Source organism: Stegostoma tigrinum, chromosome 7 (genome assembly GCF_030684315.1).
Source record: "Stegostoma tigrinum isolate sSteTig4 chromosome 7, sSteTig4.hap1, whole genome shotgun sequence".
NCBI lineage: Eukaryota > Metazoa > Chordata > Chondrichthyes > Orectolobiformes > Stegostomatidae > Stegostoma > Stegostoma tigrinum.
In genome coordinates, this window is record NC_081360.1 from 64,609,148 (window position 1) to 64,634,788 (window position 25,641).

General features: G+C 42.5%; 1 protein-coding gene across 3 annotated transcripts in view; it reads left to right on the plus strand.

Annotated features, from left to right (window-relative positions):
* The window catches only part of cers6 (ceramide synthase 6), a 254,477-nt gene extending 238,980 nt beyond the window's left edge, over positions 1 to 15,497 (plus strand). For 2 of the 3 annotated variants that reach the window (XM_048533682.2, XM_048533679.2), the window contains 3 exons: positions 8,689 to 8,845; positions 10,767 to 10,790; positions 14,634 to 15,497. In XM_048533682.2, coding sequence (XP_048389639.1) covers positions 8,689 to 8,845; positions 10,767 to 10,790; positions 14,634 to 14,777 — 325 coding nt within the window. In that variant the 3' untranslated portion in view covers positions 14,778 to 15,497. The remainder of the gene's footprint in view (positions 1 to 8,688; positions 8,846 to 10,766; positions 10,791 to 14,633) is intronic. The other variant, XM_048533681.2, reaches the window with a different exon arrangement.
* Positions 15,498 to 25,641: the final 10,144 nt, after the last annotated feature.

Here is a 25,641-nt window from a genome sequence, read left to right on the forward strand (position 1 = left end):
AACCAGCCCAGCTAGCCCCCGCCTCCCTAACCTGTCCTTCCTCCCACCTATCCCCGCCTCCCACCTCAAGCCCCACCCCCATCTCCTACCTACTTGCCTCATCCCGCCCCCTTGACCTATCCGTCCTCCCTGCAGTAAGCTATCCCCTCCCTAACTCCCCACCTACACACCTTTACTGTCTCCATCCCCACCTCTTTGACCTGTCTGTTTCCTCTCCACCTATCTTCTCCTCTACCCATCTTCTATCCACCTTCCCCTCTCACCCTATTTATTTCAGAACCCCCTTTCCCTCCCCCATTTCTGAAGAAGGGTCCCGACCTGAAACATCAGCCTTCCTGCTCCTCTGATGCTGTTTGGCCTGCTGTGTTCATCCAGCTCTACACCTTGTTATCTGTATGCACATCCAGCCATTTTGAGTGGGCGTTCACAATGACTAAGAACACTGAGCCCATGAAAGGACCCGCATTGTCAACATGTAAGTGAGCCCAGGGTTTACCGAGCCATTCCCATGAATGTGGGGGAGCTGCTGACAGAAACTTTTGGCACTCTAGGCACTGTCCCACCAACACAGTTATGTCCACATACAATCCTGGCCACAATCTGGGGACAACCTTTGTTGAGGAAAATCACTCTTTCTCCCCATAATAATGTGCCATCCTCCGCTATAATCTGATCTCTCCAGAGTGCATAAAGGTCTCATTTCTGGTTGTGATGGCCCTTTGGCTTCCCCATCACCACCAGCTGTTTCAGTTTTGCCCGGATTTGATCTTCTTTTGTCTAAAGTCTGATATTTTCAAACTGTGTTCAGAAAATTTAAGACTATTTCAGCCTTCCAAATGCAGTACCACCAGTCATGTGCCTGCCAGCGTGAAGTAGCTTACTGTATCTGCATTTGCTGCTTGGCCTCCTGGACGCTAATCCAACTGGTAATTATACGCACTGAGTATTAGAGCCCGCTGCAGATTTTGTCCTGAAGCTATGGGCAGCACTATCTTGTTGTCTTTAAATAGACCAAGCAGGGGTTTGTGGCCTATTATTATTACAGATTTACGTTTGTAAAAGTATTGGTGGAACTTCCTGACACCAAATATGACTGCCAAACCTTCCTTCTCTAACTGGGTGCATTAACGCTCTGCATTAGCCCAAGCCCTGGATGCACACTCTATTGGGTGTTCCTCTTCATTGGGCCTCCTATGAGCTAATGCTACCATAACACTGTATGGGGAGGCATCACATGTCAATACCAGATCTCGCTTGGGATCACAGTGTGCCAACAACTTAGAGGATGATAGCAGTTTCTTCACTTCCCTGAAAGCTCTGGCTTAGCTACATGACCATTTCCAAGGTTGACCCTTTTTGAAGAGTTGATGTAAGGGTGTCAGGATGGAGGCCAAGTTATGTACCTGGAGTTCTGAGGAAGAGTCACTCAACTTGAAACAATAACTCTGATTTCTTTCCACAGACACTGCAAGACCTGCTGAGCTTTTCCAACAATTTCTACTTCTGTTTCCAACTCTAAACTGTCATGGAAAAACATACCAGCGGAGAAGACCTGGGAATTTATTTCTGAGTATGGGCAACTGGCCATCAGATGCACAGAGTAGTTCAACGTTATCCCATTATAAAATCTTTGATTTTAGTTGTTAATTCCCAGGCATCGCCTTCTTTCTATTCCAGTTTTACTGTTGAAATTAATTGTTTGCTCTGAGAATCTTAAGCTATTTAGACCCAGTTACATTGCCATTTCGTTGCATTTTGTCTGCCATTTGGAAAAAAAAAATTTTATTTCAACATTTTTTCTACCACTGTTTGCATTTTTCTTTATCCCTCCTAACACCCTTCTCCTATCAACATGCCTCTTTTGAGGCATGTTGATTCTCGAATACTCTATCTGTCCAAAACTGTATTGTAGACCTCTCAGTATTTATTGATTCTACTTTCCTTCTGGAATAAACTGCTCAACTTCTTTCTCTGCCTGTCATAGCATCCTTCAAAAGAACCATCTTTTTATTTTATTTATTCGTGGGGTGAGGACATCGTTGGCTAGACCAGCAATTATTGTCCAACCCAGAGGGCAGTTAAGAGTCAATTCATTGCTGGGGGCCTGGAGTCACATAGAGTCACATATAGTCCAGACCAGGTAAAGATGGCAGTTTCTTTCCACTACGCACTCATTGCTGTCTCCTTATGTGCTGAAATCCTACCAACTCATCTTACACTTCGGCCAAATTGTGCTCAGGGTGGCTTCTCCAGAAAATCTTAGCAAATTCACTTTTTTGCTCCTAGTGCAAACCATGCATCTTTGTTAATGCATCAGCTGTCACTGCTCCTGTCTTCATGCCTTCAGAATATCAGAGTACTTGTGAAAAGATCATTGCTATCCATGAGCTCATTGTAGGTATTTGTGTCAAAATCATAGTCTTAAATGAAACCTGGAAAAGGGATAATGTCACTGTTTGCCAACAGAAGCCTGCCCCTTAGCCTGCCCAGATGATTGCAGTGTTTTATATGACGTCGTATTTTATCCACTTATTTAGTATCTGGCAGCTGCCCTACTTTTCACCTTGTTTCATCTCTCTCACCTCTCAGTTAACCAAGCTTAAGAAAATGTTTCTGACCGTGATACCTTCACTCCTTTCCTCCCTCAAAATCTCCACTGAACGACTTCTCATTCTCAGTGATTTCAATCTCATGTCCTTTCTCCTTGGAGTTCCTATGCTGCCTTACCCTCCCCTCCATGTAAACTCCCTAACCCATAGTCATGCCCTTTTATTTGGCCTTGCTACTCATATCTTATCAATCATCGATAAGACTGTCCCTTAACCCTTCCTTCTATTGTTCTATACCAACATCCTCTTTCCTCTTCCCAGTTGTGTTTCCTTCTATGTCCAGCTCAGAGGCAAACTCTCCCAATTCATTTACGACTGCACTTATTACTGAATTTGTGGTTATTTGTTCACCACAGCCTTTGTGCAGCTCCAGTACATTCAATCTTACCCTCATGTCCATGTTTGCAGCTCTGATCTCTATTAAAACAATTACTGACTTTTTCAACCTGGCTGTTTCCTAAGTACAACCCTCATTTTCATTCTGTTACATTCTCAAATGCAAACTTGAGAGATTCCATCCAGCATCATCCTGGAATGCAAAGACAACCCCTGACATCTTTACTGCAAACTGTCTTCTTAAATGCTCCACACGTCTTTCACTGTTACATTACAGATAAGAAGCTAGTGTCGAAATGATTAACATCATCTGATCAGCTATTCTGCCGCTTGCCTCCCTAAACACGCAGGATTAACCATTCTTTAATGCTACCTCTACCTGACCCCTGAATTCAATTTATTTTTGAGTTTCTCTGTTGTCTTGAGCTTATCTTGTACATGAGACCCACTTCCTGTCCCCGTGATCTTGTCCTCACTAAACTGCTAACCTTTCAACTTCCTTTTCACATCTCAGGTTCTTGCAAAGATTTGTAGCTCGGGTTGAGGGTGAGGTTATTGATTTGCTCACCAAGCTGGCTGGTTATAGCTCAGACATTCCACCACCATTGCTAGGTAACATCATCAGTGCAGCCTCCGATGAAGTGATGTAGTTCTATGCCACTTAGAATTTATATGATCCGGTCTGTTGAGGCGTTATGCGCTCTTCCTCCTTCTTGTGAAGTTCAGGTGTGTTGCAGTGGGTTGCGGCCCATTTGAATAGTGTACTTACACAGTTTTGTTTGTGGGCATTGGAATGATTGCTTTCAAAATTGAGGATTTGTTCAGTGTGGTTTGCCTTCCTGTATACTGTGGTTTGGAATTCTTCATTTGTTATTTGTTCTACCCTGACGTCTACGAACAGAAGTTGATTGTTGTTTTCCTCTTCTCTTGTGAATTTGATCCTGGTGAATACATTTTTGATGAGTTAGTGTGTCTCTTCTAACATTACGTTTAATGATGACAGATGTGTCGCCCACGTATCGTATCCATAATTTTGGCTGTATGCGGGGGAGGGTCATGCATTCCAATCTTTGCATGACTGCCTCTGCAATAAGCCCTGAGATGAGTGACCCCATAGTTGTACCATTAATCTATTTGTATACTTGACTATTGCAGGTGAAGTGAGGCATAGCTCCTATAGTCTGAGTATATTGTCCTTGCTGTCCGTCAGTGTTCCTGTTTCCTCTCGTAATGTGGCCAGAGTTTCTTTGGCCAGTGTGATGTCAAAGGACTGAATAGTGCTATAACGTCAAAGGATACCATAATCTCACCATCCCTAATTTTGATGTTAGGGCTGCATGGTGGTTCAGTGGTTAACACTGCTGCCTCACAGTGCCAGGGTCCTGGGTTCAATTCCACCCTTGGACAACTGTCTGTGTGGAGTTTGCACATTCTCCCCGTGTCAGTGTGGGTTTCCTCCAGGTGCTCTGGTTTCTTCCCACAGTCCAAAAAAATTGCCCATAGTTTTCAGGGATGTGTAGATTATAGAGGGATGGGTCAGGGTGGGATGCTCTGAGGTTCAGTGTGGACTTCTTGGGCCAAAGGGCCTGTTTCCATACTGTAGGGCTTCTAAAAATAATATGTTCTTGAGATTATTGAGGAATTCCTGTGTTGAGTGGATGAAGTGGGGCCATCTGTCAACCAGGTGTTTTAGTCTTTGTTGTAGGTCCTTTTTTTGTAGATGTGCTCAGTAGGCAGACAATGGATCTGGGGGGGATGTCTGGCTTGTGTACTTTGGGGAGTTCAAAGAAGCAGGGGGCTTTTGAACCTTCTGGTTTCATTTTTACGTAATCTGTCTCGGTTATTTGTCCTGCATTCTTTTGTCTCCTCGGTATTTGGGTGATCCTTTTTGCTAGCTGTGGTATTGGGTCGATCTCCACCTGTTGGTAAGTGTCTGCATCTGCAAGCAGTGCCTGTGCTTTTTCAATATAGCCTGGTTTGTTCATCATGACGATCATGTGCCCTATGACTGCTGGTTGGATTATGATGTTCCTGTCTCTCTTGAGTCCTTCAAGTGCTTTTCTCTCTGATATGTGTTTAAGGTGTCCTAATCATTCCTCCAGTTCAGTGCAGGGATTGTAGTCTCGGATGGCCTGTGGCGTTTTGTTCGTGAATTCATTGTTTTTTAGTGTAGCTTCCTGAGCAGCCACAAATTCTGTTCTGTTCGCTTCTCTGTGGTTATAGTTTAGTCAATGTATTAGGACAGCTTTGTCAGTTTTTGTAAGTGGTCGTTGGATAGTTTTTTTTACCTGTGCATCTGGTTTGTTGTTGTTCTTGTCTTTATGGCAGATCAGTTTGGTCAGCTTCTCCTGTAATTTGTCTCTCTTAGTTCTGGTCCTGTGTTGTTTGGTGGTAATGGTCTGTTCTAGGGTTGTAGTCCATTGCTGGTCAGTAGTGTCGTGCTACAATGATTTTTGGCACAAAATTTCTCACTCACACTTGTGGAGCTGGTTATGGGCATTGTTAATCACCCGAAGCATTCTGCATCTATTTTGTTTGGCTGTTTTATACACCTGTGGGGTGTTGAGTAGAGGTTTGTATTTCACATTGCAGGGCAGTACCTGGTTCCTGAGGCATTCGTGGAGAAAATGCAGTTGTTTGTGGGTAGCACTCAGTCGGTTGGCAAAGGTTTTCCATTGTTGGGCTGTTTTGATTATGACAAACATTCACAAGGATCAAAGATTCCATACCTATGAAATGCAGGACCAACGTAGTGTACAAAATACTGTGCAAAGACTGCCAAAAACATAACATCGGCCAGGCAGGAAGGAAGCTAGCCATGAGGATACACAAACACCAGCTAGCAGCAAAAACGGTACAAAGAACTTTCCCTCATTTCAATACACTCAGACAACGAAGGCCATCAATTTAACTGGGACGATGTTACTATCCTACCTCTTGCCAACCATAGACATGCACGGGAATTCCTAGAGGCCTGGTTCTTCACCCGTAATGCAAACAATAAATATGTGGAATTAGATCCCATATACAAACCCTTGCAAAAAAGAACTGGAAATGACACAAAACGCCTCAACAGACCGGATCATAAATACCAAGCAGAGTAGAACTACAGTGCTTCATCAGAGGCCACACTGATGACATTACCTAACATGTTGACAGAACATCTGAACTACAGTCAGCCAGCTTGGCGAGCAAGTCAACAACCTCCCTTCCATGTCCTCATATTGTGGACTGTTCTTTTTTTTGGGTACTGTCTGCCTCCTTCTAATCTCCCACCGTCAACCATTTCCTCAAAAAATACATCCATTAGCTCCCCTTCTAATGACTTATCTATCTCCAAACCCGCTGACCTATCCAAAGTCAGTGAACAGTTAGTCTATGGCCCCCTTTCTTGGCACTCCATGTTTGAATCACTGCACTCTGACCCAGCTGACTGGCCTCTCCCTATTCCTCATCTACATGCTGCTCATCCATAACATCATGCAAAACCACAATACCATTTTTGACTTAAACTCTGACAAAACTCAGCTCTAATTCATCACCATGCCTGTAAACCTTCCCATCACCTGTAAATTGTCAGACTACCTACCTAATATCTGGTGTTGTACATGCAGAAATTTCCTTCAAGTAAAAATTGCTTACACTACCCACCGAAACTTCTAGCCCTTCACCACTGGCTCCATCCCTCTTCCTGGCATTTTTCCACTTGTTGCACAAAATGTTCACAACCTTGATGTCAGGTTTGATACATGAGCTTTTGACCACAAATTTGCACATTCACTATTTCCACCTCTATAGTGTCACCTGGCTCTACCATGCTTCATTTCATCTGCTGCTGAAACTTTACATACCTCCGGACTTTACATTTTATGAGGGGCAACCAAAGAATTGCTCAAGGGATTGAACTGTAAGGAGCATCTGAAGGAAGTACAGAGTAGTAACAATAGCAGAGAGAGCATTCCAGATCATGTGACTTAAGCCATTCAAAGTGCGGCTACAATCATAAGGCACTGGGTGGGATGAAGAATAGACCTGAGGAAGAGAATTAAGAGTTAAGTGGGTTTGTTGTAGAGAAAGGGAGATATGTTGGCAAGGTAACAAAAAATTCAAAAAGTATAACAAAAATGTTAAAATTGTGACATTGCAGAGATGAAAGCTGTGTGGGTGAACATTATGTGCTTTGATGATTGATTGGGAGCTAGGGAATATAGATACTAAGTTTTGGATGAGCTAAAGTTTACAGAAATGGGTGACAGAGAATATCAGCAATAATTGAGCTGAGTTGAGAGTGGAATGGCAAGTCTTACAGTGAGTGCCTGATGGTCTATGTGATGGAGAACACACGGGCTTAAAATCTCAGTTCAGTATCAAATAGAATGATGAGGATGACACAGTTTCATATACCTACCACAGTGATTGGCAAAGATGAAATTAGTGACAAGGATTTGAGGTTCAAATGAAAGTTTGCCAGCTTCAACCACTTTTAATTTCAGCTCAAGAAAATTTTGGTCCTTCCAAATGTTGGATGTTAAATAAACAATTTGGCAAACAGAGGTAATGTAGAAACTGGAGCAGGTAATGGAGAGATGTAGAGATAATGAAATGTGAGGCTGGATGAACACAGCAGGCCAAGCAGCATCTCAGGAGCACAAAAGCTGACGTTTCGGGCCTAGACCCTTCATCAGAGAGGTTGTAGGTGGGTGTCATCAGCATATATATGGAAGCAATGCCGATGTATTTGAGTTATGGATGTGAAATTGTATTCGGACACTGACTGGATGAATCAGGAATCCACCTTTTACAATACCAGATCATCATCTGCTGAAGTTCACAATACAATAATTCAAACATATCTTAAGAGACTCATTTTCTGGTTTCACAATCACTATCATTTGGTTTGAAATTAGATATCTTGGCAATATTTTCCAAACCAATGGGAAATAAAACTTGTGGAATAAAACAAAATGGCTATGAGCTTGTTTCAAATATGGATCATTTCACCCTGAAGGCTCCAAGGGACAGTATAAGGATGAGAAAGTTATTCAGTCCAAGGATGTAAGAAGGGTTGATGAGCCATTTATTGAAGATGATCTGGCGAGTTGATAATCTAACAATCTTTTGGCGCACAGAGAATTTATTTTCAAGATGATTAATTGCAAATCCATGTATTTGACACCTAACTTGTTTAATAGGAAAGATTTATATATAAGACCTGCAAGTTCAAATTAACAATGCCAAATTAATTAACCGTAAGTTATGTTACTTTATCTCATGTGTAGTTTGGAATTATTTGAATTTTATCCAATCCATAGTCTTTGGTATAGATTGACAGTTTTCTTTAGGCCATAAATTCCTATCTAGTGAGAACTTGGCAATAGTGACCCCAATTTACTGACAAACTCGTTAATTACATTTTGTAATTTTTTTTCTGACTAATAGATTTATAAAAAGTAGTTTATAGTACAGGTAGAGACTAATAAATAGCAACAAAAATGCAACACATTGAAATGTTATTTGATATTATGTATCCAGTCCAACAAAGTATTGATACTAACTCTAAGAAACAGGAAATTAAGCAAGCTGCTATTAATGGCTTGCTGTGTTCATTGTGTTGTGTGAAGTGGTGAGCTTATCAGTAATGTGTCACAAAAGCAGTAGTGTATTCATTTGTTTTCTAAAGTAAATAATTAACTTACTAGATATACAAATGTGTTGCTTGCTGAAAAAGTGTATTTCGTTCCAGGATATTAAACACTACTTTATTTGAAAGCTGGGAGATTGTTGGTCCATATCCATCATGGTGGATCTTCAACTTGCTTTTGTTGCTGCTTCAAGTGTTGCATAGTTTCTGGTCATATCTGATTATAAGGATCACTTGCAGAGCGATTGCAAAAGGAAAGGTATGTTCTCCTTCTTACAACAGCAAGGTAATGTGGATCCTGGAAATCTTCTAAGTCCACTAATGAGACCTGAATATATTATGTCACAGTATTTAATAAAGTAGCCATCTCTAACAGCTACTTCCAGTTACCTGAAAACTAGCTTATGCATTTCAACCCTTGCAAATAACAGCATTGCAACTAATCTCCATGACTGCAGTCAGACTGAAAGGTATAACTGCAACACCAGCCAGTTGGGTTTCCCAAGGGAATATTAGAAGCCAAAAAGAGATTGAATGGTGATTAAGCAGTCAGATCCTTTTTTTTAAAAAAAACTGCCCATCCAGAAGGAGCAAAAGCATTTACCTCCAGACCCTCAACCACTGATTACAGCCTTTCACCACTACCAAGATTAATCAACCCTAATCTTTGACTTTTTCTCCCCTCCCAATAGTTGTGTTTCAAGCTCCTCCTACCAAACTTTGATCCTTTTGATTTGTGCTGAAGCGTTCTGAACAGTCCTCAGCCATCGTCTTGTACCATCACTGGCAACATCAGCATTGACCTGGAAGATGGTCAATTTGTCAATTTGGTGGTAGCTGAGCAGAAAGCAGAATGAAATAATGAGTTTAAAATCCTCCAGTTAAATTTTGCAGTGCATCCTATGCCTCTGATGTATCCACCTTCCATCTCTCCCATTCCTAATCCCACCCCACGCCACTCAGAATAATTCTTCCCCTCTCTCTCCTTCTAAAATTGAGGCCATGTTTTCCCAAAACTAGTCTGCTTCTCCTCAAATCTTTTTACCTCTTTCATTTGGTAATGTCATTATATTTATCGGGAATTATGAATTTTAAAGAGTGCTAAAGTGACGTCTTTTTGCTGAAGTAGTCACCATTCTGATTGTGGAGTATCATCATTGATTTTTAAGGTTAAGCTTATGTGTTTAAATATGATCACTAAATTACTGTACAGTTATATTCAGTGTACCAAAGGACATATTCCACCTGTTTGTTGTAGGTCTTGGCAACATTAGAGAAAAATTAAGCCAATAAGTAGACTAACAAAACAAAAACGAGATTGCCCAAACAAATAATTCAAGTTCTAGTGGCACTAATTGTTACATTTCACTTCTTTACATGCCCAAAATTGCTGGCTCTACAACCAAATTATTGTTGACAATATTCATTCGACAAGTTATTTGCAGACTTAAAATAAAATTAAAAGTTCTACCAAAGTACTTAAGTTCTGACCAACTGATCATTACGATAAAAAGAGCAACCTGTATTTATTTGGAGTCTCTAATATTTGAAAAATATTAAAGCACATCACAAAGCATAATGCAGGGCAACAAGAAGTCCTGGACATGGCGGGCCTGAGTGGAGGAAATTGAGGTGTTAAGGCAGATGAATTAATGGCCTTTGGGACCTATATGAAACCTATTAATAATGGGGCAGAAGTAGAGGATAGAAGGTTAATATCAGAATTGACGTAGAGTATTGGAGGGAGATCAACAATGATTGAATTGAATGACGCTTTGTTCCCATCTGTATTATGGCAAAGCTGAAGAGAAGTTACTGTAGGCCACAAGGAAATTGTGAGCTGTGTTTTAAGGGGTTCTGCGGTCTCCTCCATCCACTCCAGAAAAGCCATTTGGAGGGCAGGCTTGTCTTCAACCCCAAAACTTCTCAAACTCCTGCAAAATTTCAGACAGTTTGGGGGGACAGACACATAAGAGGTGACATGACGGCCATCTGTAGATATTATAGGCATTCTGTCCTCAAACTCGAGAGGTGCATGAAATACAGCCCTATAGTGCAGTGGTGCTGAGTCTGATTATTATAGTTTAAATGACTTTGAATAGTGGTACAAAGGATATCATGTCATACCATGTTTTCTTTTATTCTACTTGTTTAATCTCTTCCTCACCCAAACTTGAAAGGCTGGGAAATGGAATCCTTTACATGTAAGTTTCACTGGTTAAAATCTCCAAATATATTTCCTAATCATTAGAATAATGTTTTCATTCTGTTCATATAATTCTTGATTTGATCTTTCTTAATGCTCCCACAGATGCCATATTTCATTTTATATGTAAATCATTCGCTGCAGCAAAATGTATTCATTTCAATAAGTATTTAACACAGAGTTACCTTTCATATAAAGGTTACAGATTTCAAATACCCTGAGTTGACAGTAATACCACATCTTAAATTTCTGTTTGCTGCAGTTTGGATTTTAATTGCATCATGAATTGCTAGTACTGCTACTGCAAGAAGGATTTTACCTACCACAACAAGCATTTAGCAAGCATTCAGCAAATTCCTAAGGGGTTTCTGGTCGAAAATCAGGGGACAATGTCAGGTCTCAGTGGGTGAGCGGTGTCAAGTTTCACTTAGATGCTCAATATCCTCAGGGAAAAGAAATTTCCATTCAGCAAACAATTGGAACTGTCTATCAAAATGCTTAGTTGATAAGTACCTCATTGTGAAAATGATGGCTTGGGAATTCAGTCAAGCAGGACAAACCTATAATGAATTATAGGAACGGGCACTGTGAAATACTGAGCACATTTTTATTTAACTCCACACTTTGTTTTGAAAGTTCCTACGATGCAGAAGAGGCTATTCGGCCCATCAACTCTGTACTAACCCCCAAAGAGTATCCCACACAGCCTCCTCACCCTATACCTGTAACTCCACATCTACCCTGGCTAATTCACCAAGCTTGCATATTCCTGGGAATTATGGGATAATTTAACATGGCCAATCTACCTAACCTGAAAATCTTTGGACTGCGGGAGGAAACCAGAGCACTTGTAGGAAACCCACACAGACGTGGCAAGAGTGTGCAAACGCCGCACAGACACCCAAAACTGGTATCGAACCCGGGCCCCGGCACTGTGAAACAGCAGTGTGGACCACTGTACCATGGTGCCATCAAGGGCCTTCACAACGTTGGCAGTCCTAATAAGTTTATGTACTGTTTATGCACCAGCACACCTTTCACAATCCCAAAGGATGCCCTGCCTTTACCAAATGTGTCCCAGAACAAACAAACAAAGAAAATTACAGCACAGGAACAGGCCCTTCGGCCCTCCAAGCCTGCGCCGATCGAGATCCTCTGTCTAACCTGTCATCTATTTTCTAACGGTCTGTGTGCATTTGCTCCCCGCCCATCCATGTACCTGTCCAGATATATCTTAAATGATGCTAACGTGTCTGCGTCTACCACCTCCACTGGCAACGTGTTCCAGGCACCCCCCACCCTCTGCGTAAAGAACTTTCCACGCATATCTCCCTTAAACTTCCCTCCTCTCACTTTGAACTCATGACCCCAAGTAATTGAGTCCCCCACTCTGGGAAAAAGCTTCTTGCTATCCACCCTGTCTATACCCCTAATGATTTTGTAGACCTCAGTCAGGTCCCCCCTCAATCTCCGTCTTTCTAATGAAAATAATCCTAATCTACTCAACCTCTCTTCATAGCTAGCACCCTCCATGCCAGGCAACATCCTGGTGAACCTCCTCTGCACCCTCTCCAAAGCGTCCTTTTGGTAACGTGACAACCAGAGCTGTACACAGTACTCCAAATGTGGCCGAACCAAAGTCTTATACAACTGTAACATGACCTGCCAACTCTTGTACTCAATACCCCATCCAATGAAGGAAAGCATGCCACCCTATTGACCTGCGTTGCCACCTTCAGGGAAAAATGGACCTGAACACCCAGATCTCTCTGTTCATCAATTTTCCCTAGGACTTTTCCATTTACTGTATAGTTCGCCCTTGAATTAGATCTTCCAAAATGCATCACCTCGCATTTGCCTGGATTGAACTCCATCTGCCATTTATCTGCCCAACTGTCCAGTCTATCTATATTCTGCTATACCAAACTAGAACTAGAACCAACGGGGAGAAACATAATATATTTAGCCTGCCTTCACTGCTCCTCACCTCCACTGTCAGTTTCTTACCCAAGCCAACCTTTGCCAATCTGATGTCCTGTGTCCATCCCCATAACCAGCATTCCCTCCAATTTTCTTTTCAGCAGCAACTTCTGGAACTGGAAATCAGTGCCGTGCCTGCATGGAAACTTGGGAATGCGTGCATGTGCAGCCACACAGCTCAGAGGGAATGTGGCCCAAAACCCCTCATATGCCACCCTATACCCACCTAATAATCCATCATGCCCCAAATGTCAGTCTGCCATCTTAGTGTATACTTTCACCCACTACCCTATCGCTCTTCACCTACCTAACCTACCAATGCACATGGGAGAAAAAAAATACAGTTTTATTAATTAAAGGTCTAAATTGCAGGATACAGTCTATTGAGAAAAGCTCTCTCATTTCTAAAAAACTCATTTTGTCACCACTTAACGGGTAGACACACATTGATATCTCATGGTACTTTTTGACAAGTCTTAACAAAATGAATGATTCCAAGGGGTTTATGCACCTTTCACAAACAATCTTCTCCACAGTTGACAGTCCACAATAGTACCTCAATCCCACTTCACCTCCCCACAAAGGATCCCTAATTACCAACACCAAAGAATACTTGATGTCCACCCTGAAGGATCCTGATCCCCACCATTCCTCAGGTAGCCTTGGAACATATTCCCAGAGGTACCTGAGCTCTCCAAAAGGGTACCCTGCGTATCCAAAAACAATACACACCAAACAGAAATCTACACTCCATGTACCAGAAACCAGGCTGTCCAAAATTAGATTTTGTTGACCATTTAAATGACTAGCTGTCTCCAGAAGTTGCGCATGAGCAAGTTATGGACCACCCTCAATCCTAAGATAAGAAGTCAGTTTGGGTGGCATTTTGGTATCTCGACTTCTTCCAGCATTTCACTCAGTTTGGACACTCTCCATCATGGCAAAAATCAGGGCCTATGTTTTAGTGGATGATAATTCCATTCTTATAAACGCCAATAAGCATTGGTCAAACCTGCTCATCGCTTCCTTGTTAAACAAACCCTTCTTCCAAAGAATCAGTTGAGTGAACATTCCCTGAAGTAATTCTAATTCTTTCTTAGTAAGGAAACCAAAACTTTATGCAGCACCCGAAATACAGCCTAACAAAAGTACAACTGTAGCAAAACTTCAATACTTCTACATTCCCCTTGCAATAAACACCATATTCATTTGCCTTCCTAATCAAAAATTGAATGTGCATTCCAAGTTTTTGTACAAACCTTCAGGCTAAATTGTCCAGGGTGAGCTGAGTAACATGGCCTGTGATGAGATTTGTACCAGAATCAGATGAGAAGTCTGCCTAGGTCTATCTCGCAAACATCTCACTCTATCTTTTATGCTTACAACAAGTGGTACAGTGAGATTCACAATAGGCAGCCACAAAGTTTCAATTAATAGTGATTATTGCTAATTAAACACTTTATTAATGCCCCAGCTCACCACCTTAATATTCAGCTTCCTATCTATATACATGGTCTGTTAAAACAGCAGAAATAAAAAGCTGATGCATTTGCATTAAATATTAAGTTTCAAGAGAGTTTATTATAAGTTGCCAGTCTTGTAAACATTTTTTTCCATTAGACTGTAGTCTCTTAACGCTCTATTTTCTATGTAAATTCATGATCATAAATTTTAAAATCCATACTAACCAATCTCCTATAACTTTTCATCCAATGCATTCATCTCAGCTGCCATGTTAACTTGGGCTTCCTGAATGTAGTATTGTGCTTTTGATTTGCATGACTCCTCTCTGATGATTTCAGTGATAAAATGCATCCTCTGTGTTGTAATGGCTAATTTATATTCATAATTTGAATGTCAGGTATCAAAGGATGATCGAAGCGATATTGAAACCAGCTCGGACGAAGAGGATTCAACACCTTCTGTGTCAAAAAGTGGACATGACAGCACCACCAATGGGACAAATGGCTACCTAAGTGGTGGCGTTTATTCTGAGGAACATTAGTTATTTGTATGGGAAGTTCGTATATAGTGTTGCAACCCTGTTAATTGTATGTACGGCACGCACAGCCTGAAAATATGATCCAAGAAGTATTTCACAAAATGTGTTATTGAATGCATTTTATCACTTAACTCAGTATCAGATGAAGGTTAGGAAATATCAAACATTCTGATAGTGCACTGCCATTTACTGTATGAGAATGAATGACAATAAACATTATGTACATGTAGGCATGCTATGTGTGTATATGTAGTCTAACTCAATGGGAATGGTATTTTCATATGTATTGTCTTTGTATATTACATTATTTATTTTTATATGTTTGAGATTTGTGGTAAAAGGGAATTTTCAGTGGTTTACTCTACGACTTATTCATTTGGATAAGTAAAAGCCATTGTAGACTAATTATGTTGTGCACAGCTCAATCTGCTAAAATTTGTGACCTGTCACATGCAATAGGCCACTTCTAGCTCTCAAGTACTGTGGTTTAGCCAGCAGTAGTGATATGTTCCATGCTTTTTTGTGTTATTTCGTTTCCAACTTTCTATGATATTTGAAAGAGGTCATTTTGTCCTCATTGGAAGTAAGCAAAAACTGAATGCTGGAGGCAAACTGCTAAACTATATAGCAAGATTGCTTGAAATATGTTTCTGTGGAACAGTCCAAACACCTTTCAGTTTGTGACATTGATAAATAAAAAAAATTCTTTCTGCGTAACATCAATGCAAGATGTCACTATTTTGTTATTTGTTATGGTAAGAAGAACCGCCTCAATTGATACTGGCCTTCAATGTCCCAAGGACGAACACTTGAATAGAAACCAAGATCTGGATAGCTATCCAGAGAAAGCATCGTGAGGGTTGAATAGGCGAGTATGTGTTTCCTTTATACTTTGTTGTAATAAAATTAAATATATAACCCATTTAAATCATGCGTTGTTAGTACTAAAATTTAGTAACATAAAGGAAACAATGCACACATTCAGTTCTCATTTCAGTCAACTGATGATTATTGACCCAATCATGTCGAGGCAAAAAAGACTAACATTTTCAAAAGATCAGTCATACATTGGAAAATGGGCATCACTGGCTGTGTCAGCAGTTAGCACCAATCCCTTGTTGCCCTTGAGAAGGTGTTGATAAGCTGCTTTCATGAGCCGCTGCAGACCCACAATGCCGATAGGAAGGGAGGAGGTTCTGTGATTTTGATTCCGTAGCACTGAAGAAACAGTAACATGTTTCCACGTCAGGATGGTGAGGAACACCAGGTGGTGATTTTCCCATGTATCTGCTGCTCATGCCTTTCTCAATAGAAGTGGTCACGGGTTTGAAAGGTTCTGTCTAGAGTACATCCTGTAGATGGTGCACACTACTACAAGTGAGTTTTGAATATACAGAAATTATTGTGCAACTACTTGGCTAAGGGTGCAAAAAGTCCTGGAGCATGAGTTTTAAGTACTACTATTGGAATGTTGTCAAGCCCTATAGCCTTTGCAGTATCCAGTGTTTCCAGCCTTTTTTTGATATCACGAAGAGTGAATTGAAGTGGCTGAAGCCTAGTGTCTATGATGCCATGGATTCCTGGAAGAGACCAAAACAAATCCTCTCTTCAGGTTGACGATTGCTGCAAAATTTTCAGCCTTTTCTCTGCAGTGATGTGCTGGCCCCCGATCGTTGAAGGTTCAGCTATTTGTGCAGTCTCATTTTCTAGCGAGTTCTTTAATTTCTTCATCAGAAACTAGTATTCCTTCATTTGAAGACTGGAGTGAAGAATGGAAGGCAATAGTATCGAAGACAGACTGCACTAGACTTATTTCTTTTTTTGGAGCTTTCAAAATTGACTATGATGAATATTTATTAGGAAAAGATTTTTTAGTTTAGGTTGAATTGACAGATATGTCTGATCTCTTCAAAGATGTTTTGAGGACATCCCGAAAGCATTCCCACTATCCTCATTGGGGTTTCATGCCATGAATGAGTGGCAAGTAAAGCAGTTGTTTTAGAAGTCAGGTGTTAGGCATACAAACAATGTGTCCTGCCGAGTTAACAAAGTGTGGAGCTGGATGAACACAGCAGGCCAAGCAGCATCTTAGGAGCACGAAAGCTGATGTTTCAGGCCTAGACCCTTCATCAGAAAAAGGGGATGGGGAGAGGATTCTGAAATAAATAGGGAGAGATGGGGAGACGGACTAAAGATGGATAGAGGAGAATATAGGTGGGGAGCAATGGAGGGAATAGGTCAGTCAGGGGAGGATGGACAGGTCAAGGGGGCGGGACGAGGTTAGTAGGTAGGAAACGGAGGTGCGGCTTGAAGTGGGAGAAGGGGATAGGTGAGAGGAAGAACAGGTTAGGGAGGCGGGGACGAGCTAGCCGGGTGTGGTGGGGTTGGAGGGTAGTGTGGAGTGGACAAGGGAGTGGCAGAGAGAGTGGTCTGGAAGGCGGATAAGGGTGGGGTAGGAAAAATGTCTTTAGTGGTGGGGTCGGATTGTAGATGGCGGAAGTGTCGGAGGATGATGCATTGTATCTGGAGGTTGGTAGGGTGGTATGTGAGGACTAGGGGGATTCTCTTTTGGTGGTTATTGCGAGGGTGGGGTGTGAGGGATGAAGTGCAGGAAATGCAGTAGACACGGTCGAGGGCTTTTTCGACCACTGTGGGGGGGAAATTGCGGCCCTTGAAGAACGAGGACATCTGGGATGTGCGGGAGTGGAATGCTTAATTCTGGGAGCAGAAGTGGCAGAGGCGAAGGAATTGGGAATACACCCGGCACTTTTCCCTGCAACCACAGGAAGTGCTACACCTGCCCCCACACCACCTCCCTCACCCCCATCCCAGGCCCCAAAGATGTATGTCCACATCGAGCAGATGTTCACCTACCCATCCAACAATGTGCTATACTACATCCGCTGGACATGGTGTGGCTTCCTCTACATTGGGGAAACCAAGTGGAGGCTTGGCGACCGCTTTGCAGAACACCTATGCTCGGTTCGCAGTAAACAACTGCACCTCCCAGTCGTGAACCATTACAACTCCCCCTTCCATTCCTTAGATGACATGTCCATCCTGGGCCCCCTGCAGTGCCATAATGATGCCACCTGAAGGCTTCAGGAACGGCAATTCATATTCAGCTTGGGAATCCCGCAGCCTCATGGTGTCAATGTGGATTTCACCAGATTCAAAATCTCCCCTCCCCACACTGCATCCCAAAACCAGCCCAGCTCGTCCCCGCCTCCCTAACCTGTTCTTCCTCTCACCTATCCCCTCGTCCCACCTCAAGCCACACCTACTAACCTCATCCCGCCCCCTTGACCTGTCCGTCCTCCCTGGGCTGACCTATCCCCTTCTTACCTCCCCACCCATACTCTCCTCTCCACCTATCTTCTCCTCTATCTATCTTCAGTCCGCCTCCCCCTCTCTCCCTATTTATTTCAGAATCCTCTCCCCATCGCCCTTTTCTGATGAAGGGTCTAGGCCCGAAAGTTCAGCTTTTGTGCTCCTGAGATGCTGCTTGGCCTGCTGTATTCATCTAGCTCCACACTTTGTTATCTTGGATTCTCTAGCATCTGCAGTTCCCGTTATCTCTGTTCTACTGAGTGGAATGGGTTATGAGTAATCAGTGTTTCCATGCAAAGCAAGTTGGCTTGGGACAACAAGCTGTTTGGACAACTTTTCTTGGCACTGGATTTGAAGGCCATGGCAACAGCACCACAGGTAGCCATTCTCCAGCACTTTAAGGTACCTGCTATAAGCTGTCCTTAGGATCTTATATGTTTCAACAACATCAGTTCTCATTCATCTACACTCCAATGGGTATAGGCACTATCTGTTCAATCTTTCCTTCGAAAATAACACCTTAATTATGAGAACGAATCAGGTGAATGTTCTCTGAACTGCATCGAATACAATTATACCCTTTTTAAAACATAGAGTGTGGATGAAATCTTGACCAAGTTAGCCAAAATTCTGCCCAGGTTCAGAAGTGTACTACGGTGTGTGAATATTGACACCTTTTTTGAAAGAAATATGGTTTCCTGATATTGCAGCATTTTCTTCTGGTCTTCTAGTCATTGGGAATGTCTACTGTGCAAAACACACACCCACCCACTCTGCAGAGGGTTGCCTATCTTAAATGGTTTATTATTATCATATTTCCTCTTGCAAATCATTTCTGACTAGTGCTGTGGAATAAAGGAAGCCCCTTAAAAGCATGATGCATTTAATAGTTTGTGAAGAAAATAGATATCATGTTGTCGACTCTGGAACATTTTGAAAAGTAACTGAAAAACGTTTTCACATCTTCGTATTTTGCTATTATCAAGTAGATATGTTTTGACTTCTGTGTTTCAAATTAGGTAAGTTGACTAATATTGACAAATGCTGTGCATTTTGTAATTCTAGGCAGCATGGGTGTGTGGGGGTGAGGGAGACATGGATAAGGTTTAAGGCCCTTTGAAAACCACGAAGAGCTGTGAGAAAAAATACATTAAAAAATAATAGTGTTTAAGGCAGTGTTTTCCCACTCTCTGAACCTCTTCCTGTGTCTCAAAAGACCACGACAAACCTCCAGAACCAAGTGTACAATAAAAGGTGATCGCATCCCAAATGCTCACCAATGGCTTACGTAAACCTGCTTTGGCTGCTTTGGTGTCAAGATGCTATGTCAGGTCTTTTGCTATCTAGCAAAATGTCACGTATAATCATTACTGAGTGATATGAGGCAAATGGCAAAGAGCCTCCAGGTAGCCATCCATAGGCAAAGGCTTCAACTCATTTCATTTCCCACAAAATATGGGCTAAAATGGCATTTTAGTTCAGAATTTATGTTTGCAGTTCTATAACTCCTGTTGGGAATGCCATACTATATGTAATGAATTTGAGTACCAGCAGCAAAAGAAGCAGGGTAGGAAAAGAGGGTTTGCCCAAGACATATCATAGAACATTACAGCACAGTACAGGCCCTTTGGCCCTCGATGTTGTGCCACCTGTCATACCGATCTGAAGCCCATCTAACCTACACTATTCCATGCACGTCCATATGCTTGTCCAATGATGACTTAAATGTACTTAAAGTTGGCGAATCTACTACCGTTGCAGGCAAAGCGTTCCATTCCCTTACTACTCTCTGAGTAAAGAAACTACCTCTGACATCTGTCCTATATCTTTCACCCCTCAATTTAAAGCTATGCCCCCTCCTGCTCGCCATCACCATCCGAGGAAAAAAGCTCTCCCTATCCACCCTATCTAACCCTCTGATTATTTTATATGTCTCAATTAAGTCACCTCTCAACCTTCTTCTCTCTAACGAAGACAGCCTCAAGTCCCTCAGCCTTTCCTCATAAGACCTTCCCTCCATACCAGGCAACATCCTAGTAAATCTCCTCTACACCCTTTCCAAGGCTTCCACATCCTTCTTATAATGCAGTAACCAGAACCGTACGCAATACTCCAAATGCGGCCGCACCAGAGTTTTGTACAGCTGCAGCATAACCTCTTGGTTCCGGAACTCGATCCCTCTATTAATAAAAGCTAAAACACTGTATGCCTTCATAACAGCCCTGTCAACCTGGGTGGCAACTTTCAAGAATCTGTGTACATGGACACCGAGATCTCTCTCCTCATCTACACTACCAAGAATCTTACCATTAGCCCTGTACTTTGCCTTCTGGTTACTCCTACCAAAGTGCATCACCTCACACTTGTCCACATTAAACTCCATTTGCCACCTCTCAGCCCAACTCTGCAGCTTATCTATGTCTCTCTGCAACCTACAGTATCCTTCGTCACTATCCACAACTCCACCGACCTTAGTGTCGTCTGCAAATTTACTAACCCATCCTTCTACGCCCTCATCCAGGTCATTTATAAAAATGACAAACAGCAGTGGACCCAACACCGACCCACTAGTAACTGGTCTCCAGGATGAACATTTCCCATCAACTACCACCCTCTGATAACAAAGTGTGGAGCTGGACGAACACAGCAGGCCAAGCAGCATCTCAGGAGCACAAAAGCTGACGTTTCGGACCTAGACACTTCATCAGAGAGGTGATGAAGGGTCTAGGCCCGAAATGTCAGTTTTTATGCTCCTGAGATGCTGCTTGGCCTGCAGAGTTCATCCAGCTCCACACTTTGTTATCTTGGATTCTCCAGCATCTGCAGTTCCCATTATCACAACGACCACCCTCGGTCTTCTTTCAGCAAGCCGATTTCTGATCCAAACTGCTATATCTCCCACAATTCCATTCCTCCGCATTTTGTACAATAGCCTGCTGTGGGGAACCTTATCGAATGCCTTGCTGAAATCCATATACACCACATCAACCGGTTTACTCTCATCTACCTGTTTGGTCACCTTCTCAAAGAACTCAATAAGGTTTGTGAGGCACAACCTACCCTTCACAAAACCGTGCTGACTATCCCTAATCAATTTATTCTTTTCTAGATGATTTATAAATCCTATCCCTTATAACCTTTTCCAACACTTTACCAACAACTGAAGTAAGGCTCACTGGTCTATAATTACCAGGGTTGTCTCTACTCCCCTTCTTGAACAGGGGAACCACATTTGCTATCCTCCAGTTGTCTGGCACATTTCCTGTAGACAATGACGAGTTAAAGATCAATGCCAAAGGCGCGGCAATCTCCTCCCTGACTTCCCAGAGGATCCTAGGATAAATCCCATCTGGCCCAGGGGACTTATCTATCTTCACCTTCTGAAGGATTTCTAATACCTCTTCCTTGCGAACCTCAATCCCACCTAGTCTAGTAGCCTGTATCTCAGTATTCTCCTCGACAACATTGTCATTTTCTTGAGTGAATACTGTCGAAAAATATTCATTTAATGCTTCCCCTATCTCCTCTGACTCCACACACAACTTCTCACTACTATCCTTGATTGGCCCTAATCTTACTTTCGTCATTCTTTTATTCCTTAAATACCTATAGAAACCCTTAGGGTTTACAGTGATCCTATCTGCCAACAACTTCTCATGTCTCCTCCTGGCTCTTCTGAGCTCTCTCTTTAGGTCTTTCCTGGCTACCTCGCATCCCTCAAGCGCCCTAACTGAGCCGTCAAAGTATGCTAGATGTATGTCGGAATCATAAATATGAAATTACCTGAAGATTTACTACCCAAGAAAACTAACCTCCAAGTAAATTTCCAGAAATAGGAAAGAAAAGAAAATTACATCAAAAAGACTAAGTGAGAAGGTACAGATCTTCTCTGAATAACAATGGCATATTATCAGTGATAATCAGTTGTACAGAAATTATCTATTGGCTGTTAGCACTAGGAATTCTTGTAACAGTTAGTAATCATTTCAGTTATGTAAGATTTGTTTCAGTTTCATTTACATTTTTAACATGTTCTAAGTGCCAAAATTCACTTTTCGCTGTCTTGTTTAGCAATGGTTAACTGGTTTACTTTAGCTTTGAGAAATCACAATAATTCCTCAAGCCTAAATTCAAGGTAAGCCTATATTGAGCACTCAGTAAGTCGTGCAGATCCTTAGTTTTCCATCTTTCTTTGTCATGAGGACTATGGGGAAAGCATACAGACTTGATGACTCGTGGATTATATCTTATCCCAAATTCCACTGAAGGTGGTCTCAGACTTCCCAATGATGGAGTGTGACATGGCAAAAGGAAACTTTGCTGGGCAGAAATCTTTCATCATAATCCTGTGGTTTGCCAGGTCACAATACACAATGTCTTCATAACCTTTACTAAAATCTGTCCCAAACTTGGTGAAAGTAGAAACAAGTTGCCTCCTCTGGGTCTTTTCCAACTTACCAACGTCCATCGTTGAAATGAGATTAAACATTTCTTACCCAGTCGATCCACTGCCCACCTAAAGGCGTCCTTGGTTGGAGTTAAACATTTTTCTCAATGAAATTGACAATCTGCTTGGGTCCCCTACCCTTTTCTCCCAAAATGACAAGGTTGGCTCCGTGAGTGACACCAAGTGTAACTACAAGATATATGTGACATTCTAGCAAGGTGGCTGCGAAACCACGCGGAGGCTTGGGGACCGCTTTGCAGAACACCTATGCTCAGTTCGCAATGAACAACTGCACCTCCCAGTCGCGAACCATTTTAATTCCCCCTCTCATTCCGTAGACAACATGTCCATCATGGGCCTCCTGCAGTGCGATAATGATGCCACCCGTAGGTTGCAGGAACAGCAACATATTTTCTGCTTGGGAAACCTGCAACCCGATGGTATCAAGATAATAAAATGTGAGGCTGGATGAACACAGCAGGCCAAGCAGCATCTCAGGAGCACAAAAGCTGACGTTTCGGGCCTAGACCCTTCATCAGAGAGCGATAGGGTTAGGGTTAGCTTTTGTGCTCCTGAGATGCTGCTTGGCCTGCTGTGTTCATCCAGCCTCACATTTTATTATCTTGGAATCTCCAGCATCTGCAGTTCCCATTATCTCTAACCCGATGGTATCAATGTGGATTTCGCCAGCTTCAAAATCTCCCCTCCCCACACTGCATCCCAAAACCAGCCCAGCTCGTTCCTGCCTCCCTAACCTGTTCTTCCTCTCATCTATCCCCTCCTCCCACCTCAAGCCGCATCTCCATTTCCTACCTACTAACCTCATCCCAACCCCTTGACCTGTCCGTCCTCCCCGACTGACCTATCCCCTCCAAAGCTCCCCACCTATAGTCTCCTCTCCACCTGTCTTCTCCTCTATCCATCTTCGGTCCGCCCCGCCCTCTCTCCATATTTATTTCAGAACCCACTCCCCATCCCCCTTTTCTGATGAAGGGTCTAGGCCCGAAACGCCAGCTTTTGTGCTCCTAAGATGCTGCTTGGCCTGCTGTATTCATCCAGCTCCACACTTTGTTATCTCCGATTCTGCAGCATCTGCAGTTCCCATTATTTCAGGTCTAACATTGACCAGTTGCAACGAGCTGACATGAGCCTTCAGGAACAATCATAATGTCGATAGGTAAAGAATTACCGATCCCCTGCTACTCAAACCGTTCAAGGTCTTACACAGGCTGATACACCTGGACTGTGTGGTTTCCACTTAATGGTTGACACTTCCATCCTGGTATCAAGTAGGCATGACACTCTGCCTTGCCATGTTTTCTGCTCACTATAGGGCAAGTTCATTTTAATCTGTATAAGACCGAGTCTCTCACAAAGAAACCTCACTAGCCTTCCACCCAGCCTGGTTCACATGGGGAGGACAAACTAGTTTAATATCTTGTAAGAAGGGAAGGCTGTTGAACTAGATGGTCACTGCACTTGATGATAGTGATGGCCATGGTTGTTGAAGGCAGTCTCATTTGAAGCATCCAGCCCTGTCAAAATTCCATCATCTCTTTGAAGTATCTCTTAGGTTTGGCCGTGAGGTTTACCATGGAGATTGGACAGCAAGGACTGGAACTTCACTTGTGGTGCAGCAATATGGTCTGCCAGCCTCTTCGCCCTGAGGTATACTTCCCCATATACTTCTGTTCCGACAGTCATATCCCTGATGGTAGTCTCTTTCCTGGCCTTAGGAGTGTAATATCTTCCCATGAACTGAGTGATATGATCCTGTGCTTCGACAGAACCAGATCCTCATGATCTGCTTGCTTGTTCTTGATAAACCTCTGCTGTAGTTGTGTCAGGCTGCTGCTGTCCACAGAATCCCCAGTCAGTGCCTCAGTGTTCCACTGCAGACTTCTGTACCTCTCCCTAGTACACTAATGGACTCGGCCCCACAGATGTCCCATCTTGAATGCAGCCTGCTCTTTTGTGTTGAATGCCCTGGATGCCATAACCAGCTAGGCATCTTTAATCCAGTCTTCAATCCAATGGATCATTGGGTATTTCCAGTCTTACCCCAAATCTGTCTGGCTTCATACTCATTGGATATCCAACTAGGAGTTCCGCTTCCTTCCTCCATTGTGTCAAGGAAACAAACATGGGAAGCCTGTGCCAGATTTGTCGTAAAGTTCTGCTTTCTTCTGTATATACCCGAGCCTCTAATGATCCTGGAGCAGCTTCAGCCTCCCTCCCAGACACTGCTAATTTCAATGGAGGTCCCAAATGCCAAGTTCCCCTGCTTTTCTCTCCCCTTTTCTTTAAGCGTTCTTTCCTTTCCTTTGACATTATCCTAATTACACTTCAATCAAGCATTTATTTCACAAGTTAATCTGTCTTTTGATGTAAGTTAATATATGTTTTAATCAACCTTTACAGATAACTTATGACGAACCTCAGGAGCTGACGGGACTTGAACTCAGACACACTGGCCTACAGATAGGGATAAGCGCCCCTGCTCAGTGCTCTTCCTCTCCATCACCACCTGCTGCTGATGTCCCAGATTTTATTGAATTCAAATTTCACCATCTGCCACAGTGTTGTTCAAACCCATGACCTCAGAATGTTGCTGGTGATTCTAGATTGCTGAGCCAGTGACATCATCACCAATGCCACCACCGCCCCTTTGCAAACAGTTCCATTTCACTGGCTCATTAGTTCCTAGCTGTTCACGGACAGTAGAAGAAGATGTATAACAGCCAATTATATAACAGGCAGTTACAAGTAGTGATCCCTTTAAGATGCTCACATCTGCAAATGTGCATCTATCTGGAATAACTGCAGCCCAGGCCAATGAAACATTTCTCCATTTAAGATGCTGCACATGTATGGTCATGCACAAAAGATGAAATGTTCTGTGTATCAAAATCAGCATATGCAACAAATAAAATGTGTAGTGAGCAAGGTTGTGAATATATGATATTGTGCATATAGGCTGTATTAGTTCCAGGCTGGCAGTTCCACATTAATACTGTGAAGTTTGAAATGCTGCCAGATAGAAAACTGTGAATACTGAAGGGAAATTTAGTTGAACGATATAAATTTAGG